General features: G+C 45.1%; 1 protein-coding gene across 4 annotated transcripts in view; it reads right to left on the bottom strand.

Moving 5' to 3' along the window:
* Window positions 1–20,123, bottom strand: part of LOC137355290 (tolloid-like protein 2) — a 230,483-nt gene that overhangs the window by 160,257 nt on the left and 50,103 nt on the right. For all 4 annotated transcript variants that reach the window (XR_010970902.1, XM_068020251.1, XM_068020254.1 and 1 more), the window contains exon 2: window positions 15,035–15,145. Coding sequence is in view for 3 of the 4 variants with exons in the window: in XM_068020251.1 (XP_067876352.1) it covers window positions 15,035–15,145 (111 nt within the window). In the remaining variant the exon portion in view is untranslated. The remainder of the gene's footprint in view (window positions 1–15,034; window positions 15,146–20,123) is intronic.

The following is a 20,123-nucleotide window of genomic DNA, read 5'->3' as shown; positions in this document are numbered from 1 at the left end:
TTGTCTGTTGTTTATGTCCATTTAGTTTTTAATGGTCCCAGCAGATTGAATTGAAAAAGCTAGCACAAAGATCGTCTGCTGAATTAAAGGACTTTTACATTGAGTGCAGCTGATGGAGAAGCCAGACTCCTACTGGCTGAAATCCATTAATGTAAATGAGCTTGGCTCCATATGAATGAGGAGGGGTAGGCCACTCGGCCCCCCAACAAGATTATGGCTGATCTGATTGTAACCTTGACTCCACGTTCCCGCGATAACCTTCCACCCACTTCCTCATCAAGAATTTGTCTACCTCTTTTGAGGAAGAGAATTCCAACGACTCATGACCAGAGAAAAAAATTCTCATCTCTGCCTTAAATGGGCAAACCCTTATTTTTAAAACAGTGACCCCTAGTTCTAGATTCTCCCACAAGAGGAAACAACCTTTCCACATCCATCCTGTCAAGACGCCTCAGAATCTTGCCAGTTTCAATCAAGTCACCTCTTACTCTTCTAATTCCAGTGAATACAAGCCTAGCCTTTCCAACCTTTCCTCAGAAGACAACCCGCCCATTCCAGGTGTTAGTCTAGTAAACCTTCTCTGAACTGCTTCCAACATATTTACATACTTCCTTAAATAAGGAGACCAATACTGTACACAGTATTCCAGATGTGGTCTCACCTGTATAACTGAAGCATAACCTCCCTACTCGTGTTCAATTCCCTTTGCAATAAACGATAACATTTATTAGCTTTCCTAATTACTTGCTGAACCTGCATACTAACCTTTTACGATTATTGCACTCGGACACCCAGATCCCCCTGCACTTCAGCTCTGCAATCTCTGACCCTTGCAATCTCTCCAACTGTATGTCTGTCACTGGGAGAGGCAGGGATTAATCAGGGATAGTCAGCATGGCTTTATCAAGGGGAGATCGTGTCTAACAAAACTTGATTGAATTTTTCGAGGAGGTGACTAGGTGTGTAGATGAGGGTAAAGCAGTTGATGTAGTCTACATGGACTTCAGTAAGGCTTTTGATAAGGTCCCGTATGGCAGATTGGTTAAGAAGGTAAGAGCCCATGGGATCCAGGGCAAGTTTGATCCAAAATTGGCTTAGTGGCAGGAGGCAGAGGGTAATGGTCGAGGGTCGTTTTTGCGAGTGGAACCATGTGACCAGTGGTGTACCGCAGGGATTGGTGCTGGGACCCTTGCTGTTTGTAGTGTACATTAATGATTTAGATGTGAATATAGGAGGTATGATCAGTAAGTTTGCAGATGACATGAAAATTGGTGGTGTCATAAATAGTGAAGAGGAAAGCCTTAGATTACAGGATGATATAGATGGGCTGGTAAGATGGCCAGAGCAGTGGCAAATGGAATTTAATCCTGAGAAGTGTGAGGTGATGCATTTTGGGAAGAATTACAGGACAAGGGAATATGCAATGGATGGTAGGACCCTAGGAAGTACAGAGGGTCAGAGGGACCTTGGTGTACTTGTCCATAGATCAATGAAGGCAGCAGTACAGGTAAATAAGGTGGTTAGGAAGGCATATGAGATACTTACCTTTATTAGCTGAGGCATAGAATATAAGAGCAGGGAGGTTATGATGGAGCTGTATAAAACGCTAGTTAGACCACAGCTGGAGTACTGTGTACAGTTCTGGGCACCACACTATAGGAAGGATATGATTGCACTGGAGAGGGTGCAGAGGAGATTCACCAGGATGTTGCCTGGGCTGGAGCATTTCAGCTAAGAGAGACTGGATAGACTAGGGTTATTTTCCTTAGAGCAGAGAAGGATGAGGGGGGACATAATTGAGGTATACAAAATTATGAGGGGCATCGATAGGTTAGATCAGAAACTTTTTCCCTTAGCGGAGAGGTCAATAACCAGGGGGCATAGATTTAAGGTAAGGGGATGGAGGTTTAAAGGGGATTTGAGGAAAAGTGTTTTCACCCAGAGGGTGGTTGGAATCTGGAACACACTGTCTGAAGAGGTGGTAGAGGCAGGAATACTCAACATTTAAAAAGTATTCAGATGAGCACTTGAAACGCCATAGCATACAAGTGCTGGAAAATGGGATTAGATTAGACAAGTGCTTGATTGCCAGCACAGGCACGATGGGCCTGTTTCTGTGCTGTGTAAATCTACGACATTATAGAACACAGTTAATGCAGAAAAACATCCCACAGGAACATAATCAGAAAATAATGAACTCTGAGTAGGAAGTAGAGCCACTGTTGCTTAAAGGTCAAATGCAGCAGCCAATTATCTCACTGGGTCCTAGAAACAGCGATGAATGATTAACCAGTTAAGCAGCTATTGGTGCCATTGCTGGAGGAAGGAATATTGACCAGGAGCCAGGAGAATTCCCCTGCTCTTCTTCAAATAGTTCCAGGGCATCATTTTCATCCATTGGAATAGGCAGACAGGAACTGAGCTTAACAACTCATCTGAAAAATGGCACCTCTGATAATGCGGCATTTCCTCAGTCCGTTGGTGAAGGGTCAGCCTGGACTCTCAGCTCATGTCATAGTGCACCTTGAATACGAAGCCCCCTAACGAAGGGAGAACACCTGTTCATACAACTGCGAGCTCCCTCCCTGCTCCTCCACTGGGTCAGAGTGTAAATGCAGGGCATAAATGCATTCTTGGTTGAAAGTTCAGTTGGGCTCGAGAAGGGAGCATCAATCTAAACCAGGCATCTCTGCCCCGCGTTTACACTCTATCCTGTACAGAGATTGTCTCACGTTTGCAGTCTAACCTGGACTGCCTCACATTTATACTCTGTTACAGCCACGTGGTGAGGGGTTTGAGTGGTTCCCACTGTTCAACTCCGACCTGACCGCAGCAAGTGTTTTGTTACTAGGGTTTAACCCCTTTGTGTTTTAATAAACAGAGAGTGACCGGTTTTCTTGTAGGTTTAAAAAACAAAATCAAATGTTTATTGATCACTACGCCTTATCCCGAAATTGTCACAACCCCATCCACTCACATAAATGCACACAAGAGACAGATAGCGAGGGGACAAAAAAAGGTGTAAGCGATAAGTGAGGGATAGGTTTCGGGGAAAGTCACAGTAAACCTGTTGCATTCTTTTGGAAATCAAGTTCTCTTTGGTTGCAGGCCTGAGGTGATTGTAGATTTCTCTCTTGGTTGAAAGTTCAGTTGAAGTCAGTGGATCACTTCTAGTTCACTACTGTGTAGAGTGTAGATGCAGAATTCTACAGCAGTGCACGTGCCTTCCGGATGCTGTTTAATTTTCCCCTCGCTGGGGTGTCTCTCTAGGCTGCTTTTTAAAAGGTGAAACTGTTACTTCTCACCTACAGGTAGAACACACTTTAGTCTCTCTCCCATGGTGATCACACAATGGCCCAGGACGTGCTTACTTCACACCACCTTTGTTTCAGAAGACATTCAAATCTGGAATATTCTAGAATTGGTGTAGGATGGGTGCAATTGACACCTCTTAGCTTTGAAGATTTTCCTTTGACCCTGTCAGACAGTTTGAATATACAAAACCATTTGTTCTTCGGTGGCCATTTTGGAGCATTGCTCACTTTCTTTTTTAAAAAAAAGATCCATTTTTTAAAAATACAAAGTCAGTTTTTATAACTTTTCAGATTTTGACCATAATTTGCATCATCGCTCCTCTTTATTTACTTTTTTATTTTATTTATTTAGGGATACAGCACTGAAAGAGGCCCTTCGGCCCACCGAGTCTGTGCTGACCATCAACCACCCATTTATACTAATCCTACATTAATCCCATATTCCCTACCACATCCCCACAATTCTCCTACCATCTAGCTACAACACTAGGGACAATTTACAATGGCCAATTTACCTACCAACCTGCAAGTCTTTGGCTGTGGGAAGAAACCGGAGCACCCGGCGGAAACCCACGCGGTCACAGGGAGAACTTGCAAACTCCGCACAGGCAGTACCCAGAACTGAACCCGCGTCCCTGGAGCTGTGAGGCTGTGGCGCTCGTTCTTGTGTGCGTGACCGCTCTACCCTGCACTGGGACTGTCCCGTGTTCACGCTCTACCCTGCACTGGGACTGTCCCATGTTCACGCTCTACCCTGCACTGGGACTGTCCCGTGGTCACGCTCTACCCTGCACTGGGACTGTCCCGTGGTCACGCTCTACCCTGCACTGGGACTGTCCCGTGGTCACGCTCTACCCTGCACTGGGACTGTCCCGTGGTCACGCTCTACCCTGCACTGGGACTGTCCCGTGGTCACGCTCTATGGTACAGTTCCCAGAGTTTATTACACGTTGGTGCTAACACTATCTGCGTGCTGTACAGGTCAGGTGGTTTATAGGAATCCTGATGAGTAGCTTGGTTCAAGCAGCATAGTTACTGAAATTTGCCTCACACACTTTGATTCTGCTTTCAATGATGATTAATCGTTCCAGATTATTTATTCTTTAAATTAAATGGAGGGTGTGCAATGTGGCAAACTTTTAGTTCATGTTGAAATACTCAGTCCAATTTCTTGAAATTGGATACATAAATTCGATGTTAATGCCGGAACTAAAACTGTAGCAGACACCACAGAGGTGATCAATCAATGATCGCACTTTAATGAGGCAGGAACTACTCAATGACCATCTGAACCAGATGGTGGGATGAACACTCAGTGACAACTTTTGAACAGAATGTCAACAACAAATGGTGTGTGTTATTTGTCCAATTTATATCCAGTGTCTCTGTTCCTTGCTTGCACTCTCCGAGGGCTGAGTGAGTGTATTGCTTAGACGCCATGCAGCTCATGCTAGGCACATCAACAAGGTCAATGAGCTAGGCTGAGAGAAGATCCAATTTGTCATTCAGGTGGAGAGCAGCAAGTCATTGTTTGCTTCCTGATCCAACCAGGAGACTGGTGGTCGCGGATGCAGCAGCACTGCCTGGGTATAGGTACTAAGGGATAGGATGAATGGTGTCTTACAACTGAGGTAGGACACAGAGCAAATCAGCCAGGGCTCATACTCGTAACACCATTCAGTGACAGAGATTTGGATTGAACGGCGATATCCCCATGGACGTATGGGAGTGAAGGGAAATCAATAATGGGGGAGGGTACGGGGAGACAGCAGGGAAATGGGATTATAGCTGCAGCTTTGGCGAGAGAGCAAGCAGTCACACAGACACAGCCACCATGAGCTGAATGGTCTGCTTCCGCACTGAATGTTCAAACCAGACTCCATCAGGAACTCCATGCAGTTACTTCAAAGTCATGCTCCCAGCTTTGACACTGCATGACATCAAATGATCAGTCTTACAGCATCGAAGCAGGTCATTGGGCCCATCTGATTCATGTCAGTGTTTATATGCCACACAAATTTCTTCCTATCCTATTTATCGAAACCCATCACCAGATCCTTCAATTCCTTTTTCCCCTCATGTGCTTATCCATCTTCCCCTTAAAACGTATCTATACCATTCTATATCTATACAACTACCCCTTGTGGTAGCGAGTTCCACATTCTCAGTACTCTCTGGGTAAAGATTTATTAGTGACTGTCTTATATTTATGGCTGATAGATCTGGGATCCCCACAAGTGGAACCTTTTCCCATGATAGCAGAGGGGAAGGGTTAGACCCGTGCGGAGAGTGCAGCCTTGGCTGCGGCCAGTACTATTGGACTGACTGGCAGGGGCACCAGCAGGAAATGTGCAGCGATTTCAAGGCCAACCAACCAACTTAAAAGGAATTGGAGATGTTGTCAAAACGTTCTGGAATTTCGGAATGCCACTCAGAGACCTACGGAATGCTGCTTTGTAAGCTTCCCTTCTTTACTGCACTGATAATTATCATTCCACACATCTGCAGAGTAAAGCACCCCGAGTTCTAATAACTAACCGACACAAAGACCGGAGACACAGAAAGCTGATTACTTGCAGGCAAATAAGCAGAGAGGCAGGTAATCACTGGCTGCTCGAGGGAGGGTGATCATCATATTCTTCCAATTCACCTTATAAACATACATTAGGAAAAAACAACAAACATACTTGTGGCATGTTACCAGCTCCCAACAGTTCAAGTGGGGCGGCACAGTGGCGCAGTGGTTAGCACTGCAGCCTCACAGCTCCAGCAACCCGGGTTCAGTTCTGGGCACTGCCTGTGCGGAGTTTGCAAGTTCTTCCTGTGACTGCGTGGGTTTCCCCGGTTTCCTCCCACAGCCAAGGACTTGCAGGTTGATAGGTAAATTGGCCATTGTAAATTTCCCCTAGTGTAGGTAGGTGGTAGGAGAATGGTGGGGGTGTGGTAGGGAATATGGGATTAATGTAGGGTTAGTATAAATGGGTGGTTGTTGGTTGGCACAGACTCGTGGGCCGAAGGGCCTGTTTCAGTGCTATATCTCTCTATGACTCTATAATTCCTAGTCCAAGATCAGGAGAGGCTCCTCTGGACTAGACTAGACTCTTACTTGCCGTTTCTGGGATCTTACTGTGTGCACTTATAAAAGAACAGTGACTGCCATTAAGCAGAGGGCACAGATTTATGGTGATCGGCAGAAGAACATGAGGCAACAGGAGATAAAGCTTTTCTATGCAACGTGAGTATCGGATTTGGAATGCACCGAGTGTGGTAGATACAGATTCAGTAGTAGCCTTGAGTGTCAGCCATGACTGAGTTGTTAAAAGGTTTCGAGTCCCAGTCCAAGACTTAAGCACAAAAATCAAGCCTCGAACTCCAGAACAGTACGGAGGGAATGCTGCCCTGTCAGAGGTGCTGTCTTTCAGAAGAGATTTTAAACCAAGGTCCTGTCTGGCCTCTCGGGTGGACAAAAGATCCCATGGCACTATTTTGAAGAACAGGGGAGTTCTTCCTTGTCCTGGTGAATAATTATCCCTCTATCAACATGACAAAAAAAACTATCTGGTGATTATCACATTGCTATTTGTGGGATCTTGCTGTGTACACATTGGCTGCTGTGTTTCCTACATTACACCAGCAGCTGCACTTCAAAAATATTTCATTGGCTGTGAAGCACAGACGTCCAGTGGTCATGAAAGGCACTATATAAATGCAGGTCTTTCTTTTTTCTTCAAAAGGGAATTGGATAAGTATTTGAAAGAGAAAACAATTGCAGTGATAGGGGGAAAGGCTGGAGAAGTGGAACTATCTGCATTGCTCTTCAACAGAGACAGCACAGACTGGTTGGGCCAGATAGTTATGATTCTACACTTCTTTTTGAAGTCATTGGCTGTAAGCGCTTTGGGATATCCTGAGGTTGTGAAAGGGTTAATCTAACCCTCCCCCAGAAACAACCTGGTGTTAAAACAGGGACAAAGATCTACCTATCGCACTCTAATCATGTTACACACAACACAAAGTGTTGTACTGAATCTCCACCATTGGGTGAATGACACTGGACACCTCCCCCGCCCCAACCATGATCTTGCTACAAAGCCCGATTTAAGACTGACCTCTGACCCGTTCGAGGTCAGGGGAAGGTGTGCTTTCAGCCAATAATGGACAACTGTGTGTTGCTGCTCACGTGGGCTGAGCACTCCCCGACACAAAGGCAAATTGTTCACCTGCTTGACCACAGGTCCCACTGCACAGACTGGAGCACCAACTCTAGGCTGACACTCCGGGTCAGTCCCAAGGGAGCGTGGCACCGTCAGGACAGTACTGAAGGAGCGCAGTACTGTCAGGAGGGGCAGCACTGTGGGAGCACTTTGGCAACCTTTCCTAATATTAACCACTCAATCATATTGCTCAGTAATCTACAATGTTCAAATAAAAAAGCCAGTTTTTCCAAGTCCTCCTTCATATGTGTATTTTCTCACACCAGGCAACATTCTCATGAATCTGTACTGTATCCTTTCTATAGCCTCCGGTGTTAGCAATAAATCAGGGCCGGTCAGCTCTCAGGTGGATAGAAAGATCCCATGGCTATATTTGAAGAGCAGGGATCTCTAACATCTTCTTCTTTGGCCTTCTTGTCTCAAGAGACAATGGGTAAGCGCCTGGAGGTGGTCAGTGGTGTGTGAAGCAGTGCCTGGAGTTGCTATAAAGGCCAATTTTAGAGTGACAGGCTCTTCCACAGGTGCTGCAGATAAAATTGATTGCCGGGGCTGTTACACAGTTGGTTCTCTCCTTGCCCTTCTGTCTTTTTCCCTGCCAACTGCAAAGTCTCTTTGACTCGCCACACTTTAGCCCCGCCTTTATGGTTGTCCGCCAGCTCTGGCGATCGCTGGCAACTGACTCCCACGACTTGTAATCAATGTCACAGGACTTCATGTCGCATTTGCAGACGTCTTTAAAGCGAAGACATGGACGGCCGGTGGGTCTGATACCAGTGATGAGCTCGCTGCACAATGTGTCCTTGGGGTCCTGCCATCTTCCATGCGGCTCATGAGATGGCTTGGCCATAAGTGCTGCTGGCTCAGTAGGGTGTATATGCTGGGGATGTTGGCCACCTCGAGGACTTCTGTGTTGGAGATACGTTCCTGCCACCTGATGCCAAGGATTCTTCGAAGGCAGCGAAGATGGAATGAGTTGAGATGTTGCTCTTGGCTGACATACGTTGTCCAGACCTCGCTGTCGTAGAGCAAGGTACTGAGGACACAGGCTTGATACACTCGGACTTTTGTGTTCCCTGTCAGTGCGCCATTTTCCCACACCCTCTTGGCCAGTCTGGACATAGCAGCGGATGCCTTTCCCATGCGCTTGTTGATTTCTGCATCTAGAGACAGGTTACTGGTGATAGTTGAGCCAAGGTAGGTGAACTCTTGAACCACTTCCAGAGCGTGGTCGCCGATATTGATGGATGGAGCATTTCTGACGTCCTGTCCCATGATGTTCGTTTTCTTGAGGCTGATGGTTAGGTCAAATTCATTGCAGGCAGCCGCAAACCTGTCGATGAGTCTCTGCAGACACTCTTCAGTGTGAACATCTTGGCCAATATTTATCCTTCAAATAACAGGTTATCTGGAAATCGCAGGCTGACCTTTCCCGGTTGAGTTGCAATCCTGATGTCGGCCTCAATTATGGGTCGGGAACCCTGAACTAGCCATGGCAGGTGCAATCCTCAGCCAATTAAGAAACCACCTCCGGAAGCCCTGTCCAATTAAGGCGGACTAGGAAAGTGGGAGGCCCAGAGGGCCTGCCTGCAGCAATGTCCAGCCACCAGCTCCACTGGCAGAGGTGGGTGCTGAGGCAGGGTGGATGGGCACAAGAGTGTATCAACACGGGTGCACTCGTGACACCTTCCACAAACATTAGGCTGAAGAGGCCCACAGCAGGTAGGGCCATCGGTGTGGAGGGGGGACCCTTCAACAGGACTGACCTTGGCCGCAGTGGTGACCTTCTGCCATGCTCACCTCTCGGAGGCAGGAATGTGTTGGGATGCCATCCTGACGCGGCTCCCCACTACCTCCCCAGCACTGCGCCCTCCCTCACTCCAATGATGTCTCCATGGGGCTCCACAGTGCTGTTTGTGGGAGCTTGCTGTGCACAAATTGGCTGCCGTGTTTCCTACATCACGACAGTAACTACGCTTCATTGGCTGTGAAGTGCTTTGGGACGTCCCAAGGTGAGGACAGGTGTTGTAGAAATACAACCTCTACTAAAACCTTTAAAAGCACAAAATCCTCCCACAAGCATGTTTATATATGTAGGGGGTTGGGTGTCAGGGAGCAGGGGAGTGTTAATCCTTTCACAGATCAGTCTTGGTGCCCCTGGAGTTAGAACCCTGCCTCAATCCTATTGCAGGACTCCTGTAGAAGCAACATCAGCATCTGTACTTTAGTTAAAACACTCACCTTACCTACAACCAGGGACTGGACGAACAGAATACAACAGGTTTTAATTAAAATGGCCAAACCATGCAGGGACTTAGAACGCAGAAAGCAAACAAAAGGCTTCTAACCTTATAAACTTTCCTAATTGTTGGATAGAATTCTTACTTCCTTTTCCTAAAAGTGTGATTAAGGGCCCCAGACAAGCTTCGGCCAAAGGCTGTTTCTGTGACAATGATTCTGTTTATGTTCTAACACCACCGTCCGCACACACACCCACACACCTCACCCGTCACCATCTCCAAGCACAACGCACACTATCCTGATTAGATCTCCCCAGAGTGCTGACACTTTCTGGGTGCAATACAGGGCCCCAACTAGCCTCAGGGACATGGTCATTCTTCATGAATCTTGCGAATGAACATTTATGGGATTTTCAACCATGGAGAAGGGTCTCGCAGGCAACCTGATCCTGGCTTTGTCCAACATCCACACACACACAGGGCTGACTGGATAGCAAGCAGGAGTCAATCCCCCAACCACTACCACTGCACCAGGGAAGTGGGATTAAATATAGCACCTAAACGTTTGGTCTGTACGTGGTCAAAGACTTCAAACTTCTTTCTATAGAAGTTACAACACAGAAACTGTCAGTGTCGGGGTTTACCCTCCACACAAGCAAGTCGTTCTAATCACACTTACTGCCCTGTTCCCAAATCCCTTCATCCTGTTTTCCTTCATCCACCTATCCAACCAAATCTTGAAGAGTGACAGTTTTTGCTTCAACCACTAATCCTGGAAGTCTCAACTCTGAACACGTTTCTCCTGCCCTCCGTTCTAAATCATTTGCATTCAATTTTACATCCATGGCTTCTCCTTCTAGATCCTTCAGCTATTGGAAGCAGTCTCCTCCCATCAACACAGCCTTTCCTAATACTGGCCATCACTGTCATATTGCTCTGTAATCTGCAACGTTCTAATTTTAAAAAGCCCCAATATTCAGGTTTTTCCTTGGATTTTTATTTTCTCACACCATGTAGCCTCCTCGTGAATCCACACTGTGCTCTTGAAGCCTCAGTATCTTCCAGTAGGTGTGAGTGATAAATTGAGGCCCTGTCTGTCCTCTCAGGTGGATGTAGAAGATCCCCTGCCATTATCTGAAGAGCAAGGGGATTTCTCCACTGTGTTCTGGTCACGATTTATCCCTCAAACAATATAACAGATTATCTGGTCATCACCACATTGCTGTTTGTGGGAGCTTACTGTGTACAAATTAGCCGCCCTGTTTCGCTATAAGTGACTACAGTTCAACATGTACTTCACAGGATGTCTCTAAGCCCTTTACAGCCAAAGGTTGTGAAAGGTGCTAGATAAATGCAAGTTTCTTCTTTATAGTGTGGAGCCCAAAGCTACACAGTTCTCCAACCGTCCAAGATCATTCGTTCTTGACTTTTAAAAAGAGTTTTATCAGCCTGAGGTACTGCCTGTAATATCCTGTGAACCCATCCCTCAAATCACTCTGCTCACCCACAGCACCAATCCTACTTCCAGTCAGAAAATAATCATTGCTGTCATTTAGTTTAAATAAAATGAATCACCTCACGCTTACTGACTGTGAATTCCATCTGTCACATTTTAGCCCATTCCCCATCTTATTAATATCCCACTGCAGTTTCCTTTGATCTAAAGAATTAACTACAGCTCCTATTTTCTGATCATGAGAGTTTTGACTCCACTCCCTCTAGACCTGAATCGGAATCATTGATATTCACAGTGAACAGAAGTGATCCCAGAACTGAACCCTGTGGGACATCGCTACCCACTTCCATCCACTCTGAGAAACTGCCCTGATCTCCTCCTCCCTCTTTTCTCCCTTCCAGCTAATTTTAAATCCACTTACTGCCCTCTCATTAATTCCTTAATCTTCTCTAGTAATCTCCTGTGTGGCAACTTCGCAAAGTCTTTCCTAAAGTCCATGTAAACCTCATCCACCACATTTCCCCATCGACCATGTCTGTTACCTCCTCAAAGAATTCTAATCAGATCAAGACAAATCAGCCCTTTTGAAATCCTTGCTGCAACTTCGAACTGTAATATCTTTATGTAAATGTGGTATTTTCATTCTGGATCTAATTTTTCCCTCCTGCAGATGTTGAGCTTGGAATTGCTTGGATTGGTTTTGTCTCCCTATTTATAAACAGATCCTACACTGACCACTCGCTAGTCCCAGGCTCACATTCACACTCAGTGCAGCTGGAAACAGAATTTCTGGGATCTTGCTAAACTCCTCCCTCAGGATCCGAGGATGTATCCTGTTGGGTCCTGGATTTTTAACCTTCCTTTAGCTTAACTAAAACTTTACTTTTATCCTTCATAATAATCACTCATCTCACTCTCAACCATTTCAGGGTTCACCTCCTCTGATACCCTTCTCTTTATTAAAGACCGATACAAAGTATTTATTAAATATCTCCACTATTCACATCACCTACAATCTGGCAACACTCTCCTCATCTTTAACTATTCTTATTTTACTGATTATCTGTTAAAATACTTTTAAAGTTTCATTTAAATTTCCTCATTCTTTTTTCATTTGGTAGTACAGAACTTGAGAGTATTGCTGAAAACAGACATTTTGTCAAAGCTTTTCATCTTGCACTCGTCAGGACAATTCACAAGAATACCAATGTAAGGTAAAGCAACAAATTTATAGGGTCTGGAACAAAGAACAGTACAGCACAGGAACAGGCCATTCAGCCCTCCAAGCCTGCGCTGACCTTGATGCCTGCCTAAACCAAAACCTTCTGCACTTCCAGGATCCGTACCCCTCTATTCCCATCCTATTCATGTATTTGTCAAGATGCCTCTTAAACGTCTCTATGGTACCTGCTTCCACCACCTCCCCTGGCAACAAGTTCCAGGCACTCACCACCCTCTGTGTAAAGAACTTGCCTCGCACATCCCCTCTAAACTTTGCCCCTCTCACCTTAAACCTATGTCCCCTAGTAACTGACTCTTCCACCCTGGGAAAAAGCTTCTGACTATCCACTCTGTCCATGCCGCTCATAACTTTGTAAACCTCTATCATGTCGCCCCTCCACCTCCATCGTTCCAGTGAAAACAATCCGAGTTTATCCAACCTCTCCTCATAGCTAATGCCCTCCAGACCAGGCAACATCCTGGTAAACCTCTTCTGTACCCTCTCCAAAGCCTCCACGTCCTTCTGGTAGTGTGGCGACCAGAATTGCAAGCAATATTCTAAGTGTGGCCTAACTAAAGTTCTGTACAGCTGCAGCATAACTTGCCTATTTTTATACTCTATGCCCCAACCGATGAAGGCAAGCATACCGTATGCCTTCTTGACTACCTTATCCACCTGCGTTGCCACTTTCAGTGACCTGTGGACCTGTACGCCCAGATCTCTCTGCCTGTCAATACTCCTAAGGGTTCTGCCATTTACTGTATACTTCCAACCTGCATTAGACCTTCCAAAATGCATGACCTCACATTTGTCTGAATTAAACTCCATCTGCCATTTCTCCGCCCAAGTCTCCAACCGATCTATATCCTCCTGTATCATCTGACAATCCTCATCACTGTATGAAAAGAGTGCTGATTGGTAGAGGCATTGCCATGGAGAATGCATCAGTTTACGGTGACAGAGTTAACTGCAAAGTTTTGTTTGAAATTTAAACCAGGCAGCTTAACTGATTCTTCAGGGCAATGCCTTGACCAATTAACCAGCGAATGGCAGTCACTTGTTTTGTTTAGCTGAAACAGGCGCAATGTGGGTACATGTTCTTTCTGTCTGCAAAGAACAGGGCCCTGTGTATTAATATATGTAGCTTCCAGTACAAGCAAATGTGCCACACTGCGAGCCCGACTGACTATCTTAAATTGGTTGTCAGTGTAATTCCTAACACACTGAGGATTATTTAGCAGATGTTGTCCAATCGCAGAATCACAACTAATGTTGGACACTGTTTTGAGTTTTGCAAGCACAGGCTGTTTGGGTACGGCCTGTACCTTGTCCCTTCTGCTGTTCGCAATGGGCATGTTTGATATGATCCACCAGTCTTTGGGATGTACAGCCTATATACTTAGCATCACACTAGCATTGAAATTCATATACCACATGACTCATTTGAGAGACAGGCAGAACATATTTTTGGCTTAATGGCAGCATTCGGTTAGTGGTGAACGCATGTGTTGCTACTGCATAGTAGCAGTGTGAAACAGCTAGCTTCACCTGTTACTCAAATTTTTGGGATACATTACCCTTCCAAGGTAATATGAGGTAGACTGGGCACTTTTCCCTGTCGAAAATGACGGGCTTAGGCCCATTCATAAGTTTGTGCAATATATAGAGAAATGATCTGATCAGAGTAGCCATTGCACGCAGGGATGTCTTTGATTCACCCTATTTCAGGATGCTGCTGTCAAGCCAAAAAGACGTTCTGCCTATCGTACAAATGAGTAATGTGATATGAATTTCAATGCTAGTATGATGTAGGTATATAGGCCGTACATCCCAAAGGCTGGCAGATCGCATCAAACATGTCCCTTCTGCTGTTCACAAAGGGTAAAATACAGGCCGTACCCAAACCGTGTCCAACATTAGATGTGATTCCGCGATTGTACAACATTTGCTAAACTATCCTCAGTGCGCTCGGAATTACACAGACAACCAATTTAAGATAGTCGGGCTCACAGTGTGGCGCATTTGCACGTACTGGAAGCTACATATATTAATACACAGGGCCCTGTTCTTTGCAGACAGAAAGAACATGTACACACATTGCGCCCGTTTCAGCTGAACAAAATAAGTGACAGCCATTCGCTGGTTCATTCTTCAGGGCAATGCCTTGACCAAAATCAAGCTGCCTACTTTAAATTTCAAACAAAGCTTGGTAGTTAACGGTCAGTCACCATAAACTGGCACATTCTCCATGGCAATGCCTCTACCAGAGTCTATTTGCCAACCAATCAGCACTCTCTTCTCACACAGTATAAATTTGTTGCTTTCCTTACATTGGTATTCTTGTGAATTGTCCTGATGAGTGCAAGACGAAAAGCTTTGACAAAATGTCTGTTTTCAACAATACTCTTTTTTTCATTATTTAGTCCTCAAATGGACTCTTGCTTTCCATTTTAACTGGTTTCTAACCTCTATTTATCAAGGGCATCTTAGTAGTTTCCTTTATCAATGGAAGATCCTTATTCGGCACCTTGTTTGTGGCCATTTTTCTTTTCTCACCCTCACCACGGACCATTTGGTTTAGGAACACTTACCAGATGTGTGCCCTGTTTTTCTAATTTCCTGTTTTGTTAATTCTGTGGTTCCATCAATATGAAAATATTTCAGATCCTCTTCGTCCAAGGCGATATCTCCCCAGAAAAGCACTGTTAAAATATAGCAAAAAGCAAGCATGAGTGGATCTGGGCATTTGAGAACATACAACTTTATAACAAAAAGATAGCCAGGAGGGGGCATGGGGTTTAGGAGTATGGATGGCAGATGCTTCGATTCAATTGCATCTCTGCTTTTGTTGAAGGTTGTCACTTGTCTCCTTATGTGGCTTGCTGTCAAATTTAGTTTGATAAAAATCTTATGATGGTCTTTGGTACGTATCATGTTAAAGGTGGTATATAAATGCCAGTTGCTGCTGTTATGGTGGTGTATTTACAGAAATCTTTAATGGGAGCAAAACAAGTTGATACAGCTATTAATAAAGCATACAGGATTCTTGGCTTTATAGAAGGATAGAATACAAAAATTATGCTAAACCTTTATTAAACACTAGCTTGGTCTCAGCTGGAGTATTGTCCCCAGTTCTGGGCACCATACTTTTGAAAAAATGCCAAAGCCTTGAAGAGGGTGCAGAGGAGATTTACCAGAATGGTACCAGTTTATGATCCCCGTGGAGACCACCAACAAACCAAAAGAATCGATTGACACTAATTTAAGAAATCAAACCAAACAGACAAGATTTCACTTTTATAAATTTTACTTTAACACTCAAACCAAAACCAGTATAAATTAAACATGAAGCAACAGACAGCAGAGAAGCGTCTCAGTTTCACTGGGCACTTCACCCAGCACATATGGCAATAATTACAGTCACAGTTCTTCACAACTCCGAATTTCCTCGGGTAGATTTTCCATTACTTTCTTCAAGGAGTTAGCTGCTGTTCTTCTTCCGACAGCCATTCCCTCTCAATCTGAACTCCACGGGTATGGTCTTCACCACAAGGCGCACTTCTCCAGAAACTCCTCAGCTCTGCGCACGATGGTCTTGATGGCATGGATTTACCAGTCTTCCCTTTATCCGAGTTCTTCAGTGACAACCTGTGCACTGTATGGCTGGTGTGGTTAGTCGGCTACTTTAAGTAACAAACAGTTCCTGGAGTCAGTCTCCACATTCTTCTGCTTGCCGGCACTCTGCTCCTGCCTGATCTGCCTCGTCTAGGAGAGGGCTCAGTTTCTTTTATCAGGTTCTAACCAGTGTCAGTTTCCCCAGAAACCTGAAGTTGTTTTCCAAGCTTCTGTTTCAGTTTTGGTTTCCATTTCTGTTGCAATTCTAGTTTCCCTCTCAGTTAGGATCTTAAAAAAAACAAGCTTTGCAACTACGGATTCCATCACACCAAGGATGAGGCACTTTAGTTATGTGGAGAGTCAAGAGTAGCTGTAGTTGTTCTCCTTAGAGCAGAGACGGTAAAGGGGAGATTTAACAGAGGTGTTCAAAATCATGAAGGGTTTTGATAGATCAAGAGAGAAACATTTTCCAGTAGCAGCTGGATTGGGAACCGGCAGAAGAACCAGTTAATAACTTTCAAAAGGGAATTGGATAAATATTTGAAGGGAGAAATTTGCAGAGCTATGGGGAAAAGAGCAGGGGGAGTGGGATTAATTAGATAGCTCCTTCAAAGAGCCAGCACAGGCACGATGGGCCAAATGGCCTCCTTCTGAAACATATCATCCTACAAAGTCTTTGAGCTTGAAGAAAAGAAACATCCACAGCTCCTAAACATGACCAGTGCTCAGGGACCCACGAAGTGGACATACACAAGGATGACCGAGTTTAGCGCTGATGCTGGCCATGTTTGAATAGCCTGCAACATACCAGGGTGAGGTCCAGGAGGGTCACTGGGTCTGTTAATTTACACCCAGGAACACTCAGCACCTTATGAAAAACAGGAAACAAAAACTCAAGAAAACAAAAAGGAGTATTTTACCCCATATCCAATGTTCAATCTAATACTAGGGACATCCTACAGAAGGCAGCCTGCAGCAGAGAGGCTAAGATCGCATTGAAAGGACTCCCGAGACTCTCAGTGAGGAACCCGAAAGTTAACTCTTCTGGTGCCCTGGTGTTGCTCAGACAGGACAGATGCTGAAGGGCTTGCTTCCCTGGTGGAGTGCACAGAAAGAGGGCAGATGCTGCCAGTCTTGGTTTCTGCAGCAGCTGGGGTGGTACAATTGGCCTCAGTACCCTGAGACAGAGGGAGGAGATAAGTCAGCCCGTGCTCCTGACCACTGCTCCCTCCTGGAACCTCAGTCAAGAGTACGATGGAATCCAGAGTCAAGCAGCCTGCTGACACTCATTGTGAAGGCTCACAGACCAATCCTAATGGGGTACAAGCCACAGATGACAAACTGTATTGGGGTACGGCCCTGAGGTGCTGCCAGAACTGCACCACAGCTAACCGCACAGTTCGCAACTCCCCCACCCCCCAACCCCTGTTTTGACCAGAGATCTGCTTTTGAGCATGGGTTGCTGGATTGGGTCAGCAGCATGTCCAATAATCCAACCATTGTTCCAACTGAGATCTGTTCACCATATCAGACTCCTTCCTCACCCACTGATCCATCAGAGCAAGCTGCTTATTCCCTGTGGAAATCAACAACTTGTTACCTAGAGAAATGGGGCAAAACCCCTCTCCCCACTCTGGTAAATGTAGCAGCACGTTCCAAGCAGTGATTAGACGGACAGTCTGAGCAACAACCAGATAAAGTGCAAGACTATCGCCAGGAAAAAAAAAAGTTAATTAACTCCAAGTACTCGAAAGCCACAGAAGCTAGATTGAATTGAACAGTGTTTCCTGAGTGCAGTCATTCACTAAATAAATATTCAGGTCACATTAATAAAGTCTTTGGCAGCAGCCTGGTGTGTCCAAACAATAGAGGGTTTGTCCACTGACACAACACCATGCTCTGGGTGCACTTTACATTAATACACAGGAGGCTGTCAAACCAAACCCCGCAGGCGCACAGTAACCAGACTGACAATCTCTTTACATTAAAGGGACATCACCTTCACATAAACAGTGCTTGGCAATATGCTTCAGGGGCAAGGGGCAAGAAAGTAGACCATAATACAGTGTGAAATTAATGCCATAACAATCTCTATATGTAACAGAAGGGGCGGAGCAGAAAGATCTGGGGATAAAGTCCAGGGATAGATGCACTCTGCCCTAGGGTCAAGACTCCTCACCTTCTTATCCAACCAATCACTCTTTAACTTTAACTATTATATGACTTCAGTCTTTAAAAAAATTAATTCAAGGGATGCCACCGCGATCCCCTACTGCCAACTCTAACATCACCTGATTCCACCCCCATCAGTTCATCTACTGCCAAACCCTCATTTATGCCTTTGTTATCTCTAGACTTGACTATTCCAACGCAGTCCTAGTCAGCCTCGCACATTCTACCCTTGGTAAGCTTGAGGGCATCCAAAATTCTGCTTCTGTCCTTGCGCGCACCAAGTCCCATTCGCCCATCACCCCTGTGCTCGCTGACCTACAACCGACTCCCGATTGAGCAATGCCTCGATTTTAAAATTCTCATCCTCATTTTCAAATCCCTCCTTGGCTTCACCCCTCCCCATTTCCGTAATCTCCTCCAGCCCCACTACCCTCAGATACCTGCACTCCTCTTGAGCAACTCAGATTTTTAATTGCTCCACCATTGGTGGCTGTGCCTTCCACTGGCTGGGTGCTGAGCTCAGGAATTCCTTCCCTAAACCTCTCCCCCTCGAAGATGCTCCTTAGAACCTATCTCACCAAGCTAGTTCATCTGCCTTAATATCTCATATGGCTTGGTGTCCAATTCTGTTCAATAACACTTCTGTGAAGCATTTTGGGAATTTTATAACATTAAAGGCACTACATAAATAAATGTTGTTGTTAGGTGAAGATTGAGGGAGAAGAGCCAGTGAGAGTGTCGACTGATATCACAAGATTAAAGAATTTGCTGGAATCCTTGTTGAACACATCTCTGCCATTTAGTACAAGGAGCAATTATTAGCAATTGTAAAGAGTTTACACCCAATGATTAGGACAAAATACTGCGGTAAGAATCAGGAGGCAAGCAACAATAAAGTGCCCTCGCTCCCCGTTTCCTGGTAATTACACTAACCAGTCTCTGACCCACTGCCCATGTTGTGCCAACTCGAGATACACAATATCCTCCAGTATAGTAGCAGCAATCTTATCCAAGGTCCAAGCCGATTGAAATCCTTCAAGTGGTCAAAGCATTTAAACTACGCCACAAGTTTTGTTGCGGCAATAAACAGTGGAAGTGTCAACGCTCGCCATCATTGCGCCACTGATATTGACAGCAAATTTAAGAGTTCGGACATGCGCAGAAGGCGGAAATTCTAAAGATGCTGCCAGTATGTCTATTCTCCCCCAGTTCAGAGGTCGCCTCAGACTGCAGTTACCATTGACATCATGAATTGATGAAAACTGCCACTAATGCTGGGGTAGTGTCACTTTAAAAGCCCTTGAAAAGGTTACATCTGTTGAATGAGGTTTTCAACAGCGTAATTACTGCTGAACACCCTCACTAGCCCTGGAAAGCTAATTTTATTTATGGAATGTCAAATTTCTCCACAATGGTTAAAATTCCACATATTTAAGACTTTTTTTTTTTGAAAAGTCTGTTGATCTTTATTTTAGCTTCCATCTTCATAGTCATATAGTTATCTTGCTGTCAAAACCTTTCACTTGTAATTTAAATTTTCAAGTGTTTTTAACTGCCTGTTTTGCTGTTTGTCAATATTTCAATGTGATTGGTTGCTTGCTGATGTCATTGTTGCTGCACAAGGCATGCCCGTGATTTGGTGCCAGATTCAAATTGGCACCAGGAAAGAAGAAAACCGCGCCACAGAGATTGCTAGATCTTTAGTGGGCAGCTTTGTTCAAGGTCAGAGGCGAATAGCCTTGTTTCACCACTGACCACTAAATCCAGGCCTTTAATCATTAAGAAAATAATAAAAGGAGTAGGCCATTCGGCCCCTCGAGCCTGCTCCACCATTCTATATGACACAGCTGATCTGATGACCTGAACTCCACTTTTCCGCCTGCCCCCATAACC

This window comes from Heterodontus francisci, chromosome 42 (genome assembly GCF_036365525.1).
Source record: "Heterodontus francisci isolate sHetFra1 chromosome 42, sHetFra1.hap1, whole genome shotgun sequence".
In the NCBI taxonomy this organism is placed as follows: Eukaryota; Metazoa; Chordata; class Chondrichthyes; order Heterodontiformes; family Heterodontidae; genus Heterodontus; species Heterodontus francisci.
This window is presented reverse-complemented; position numbering and strand designations above follow the sequence as displayed.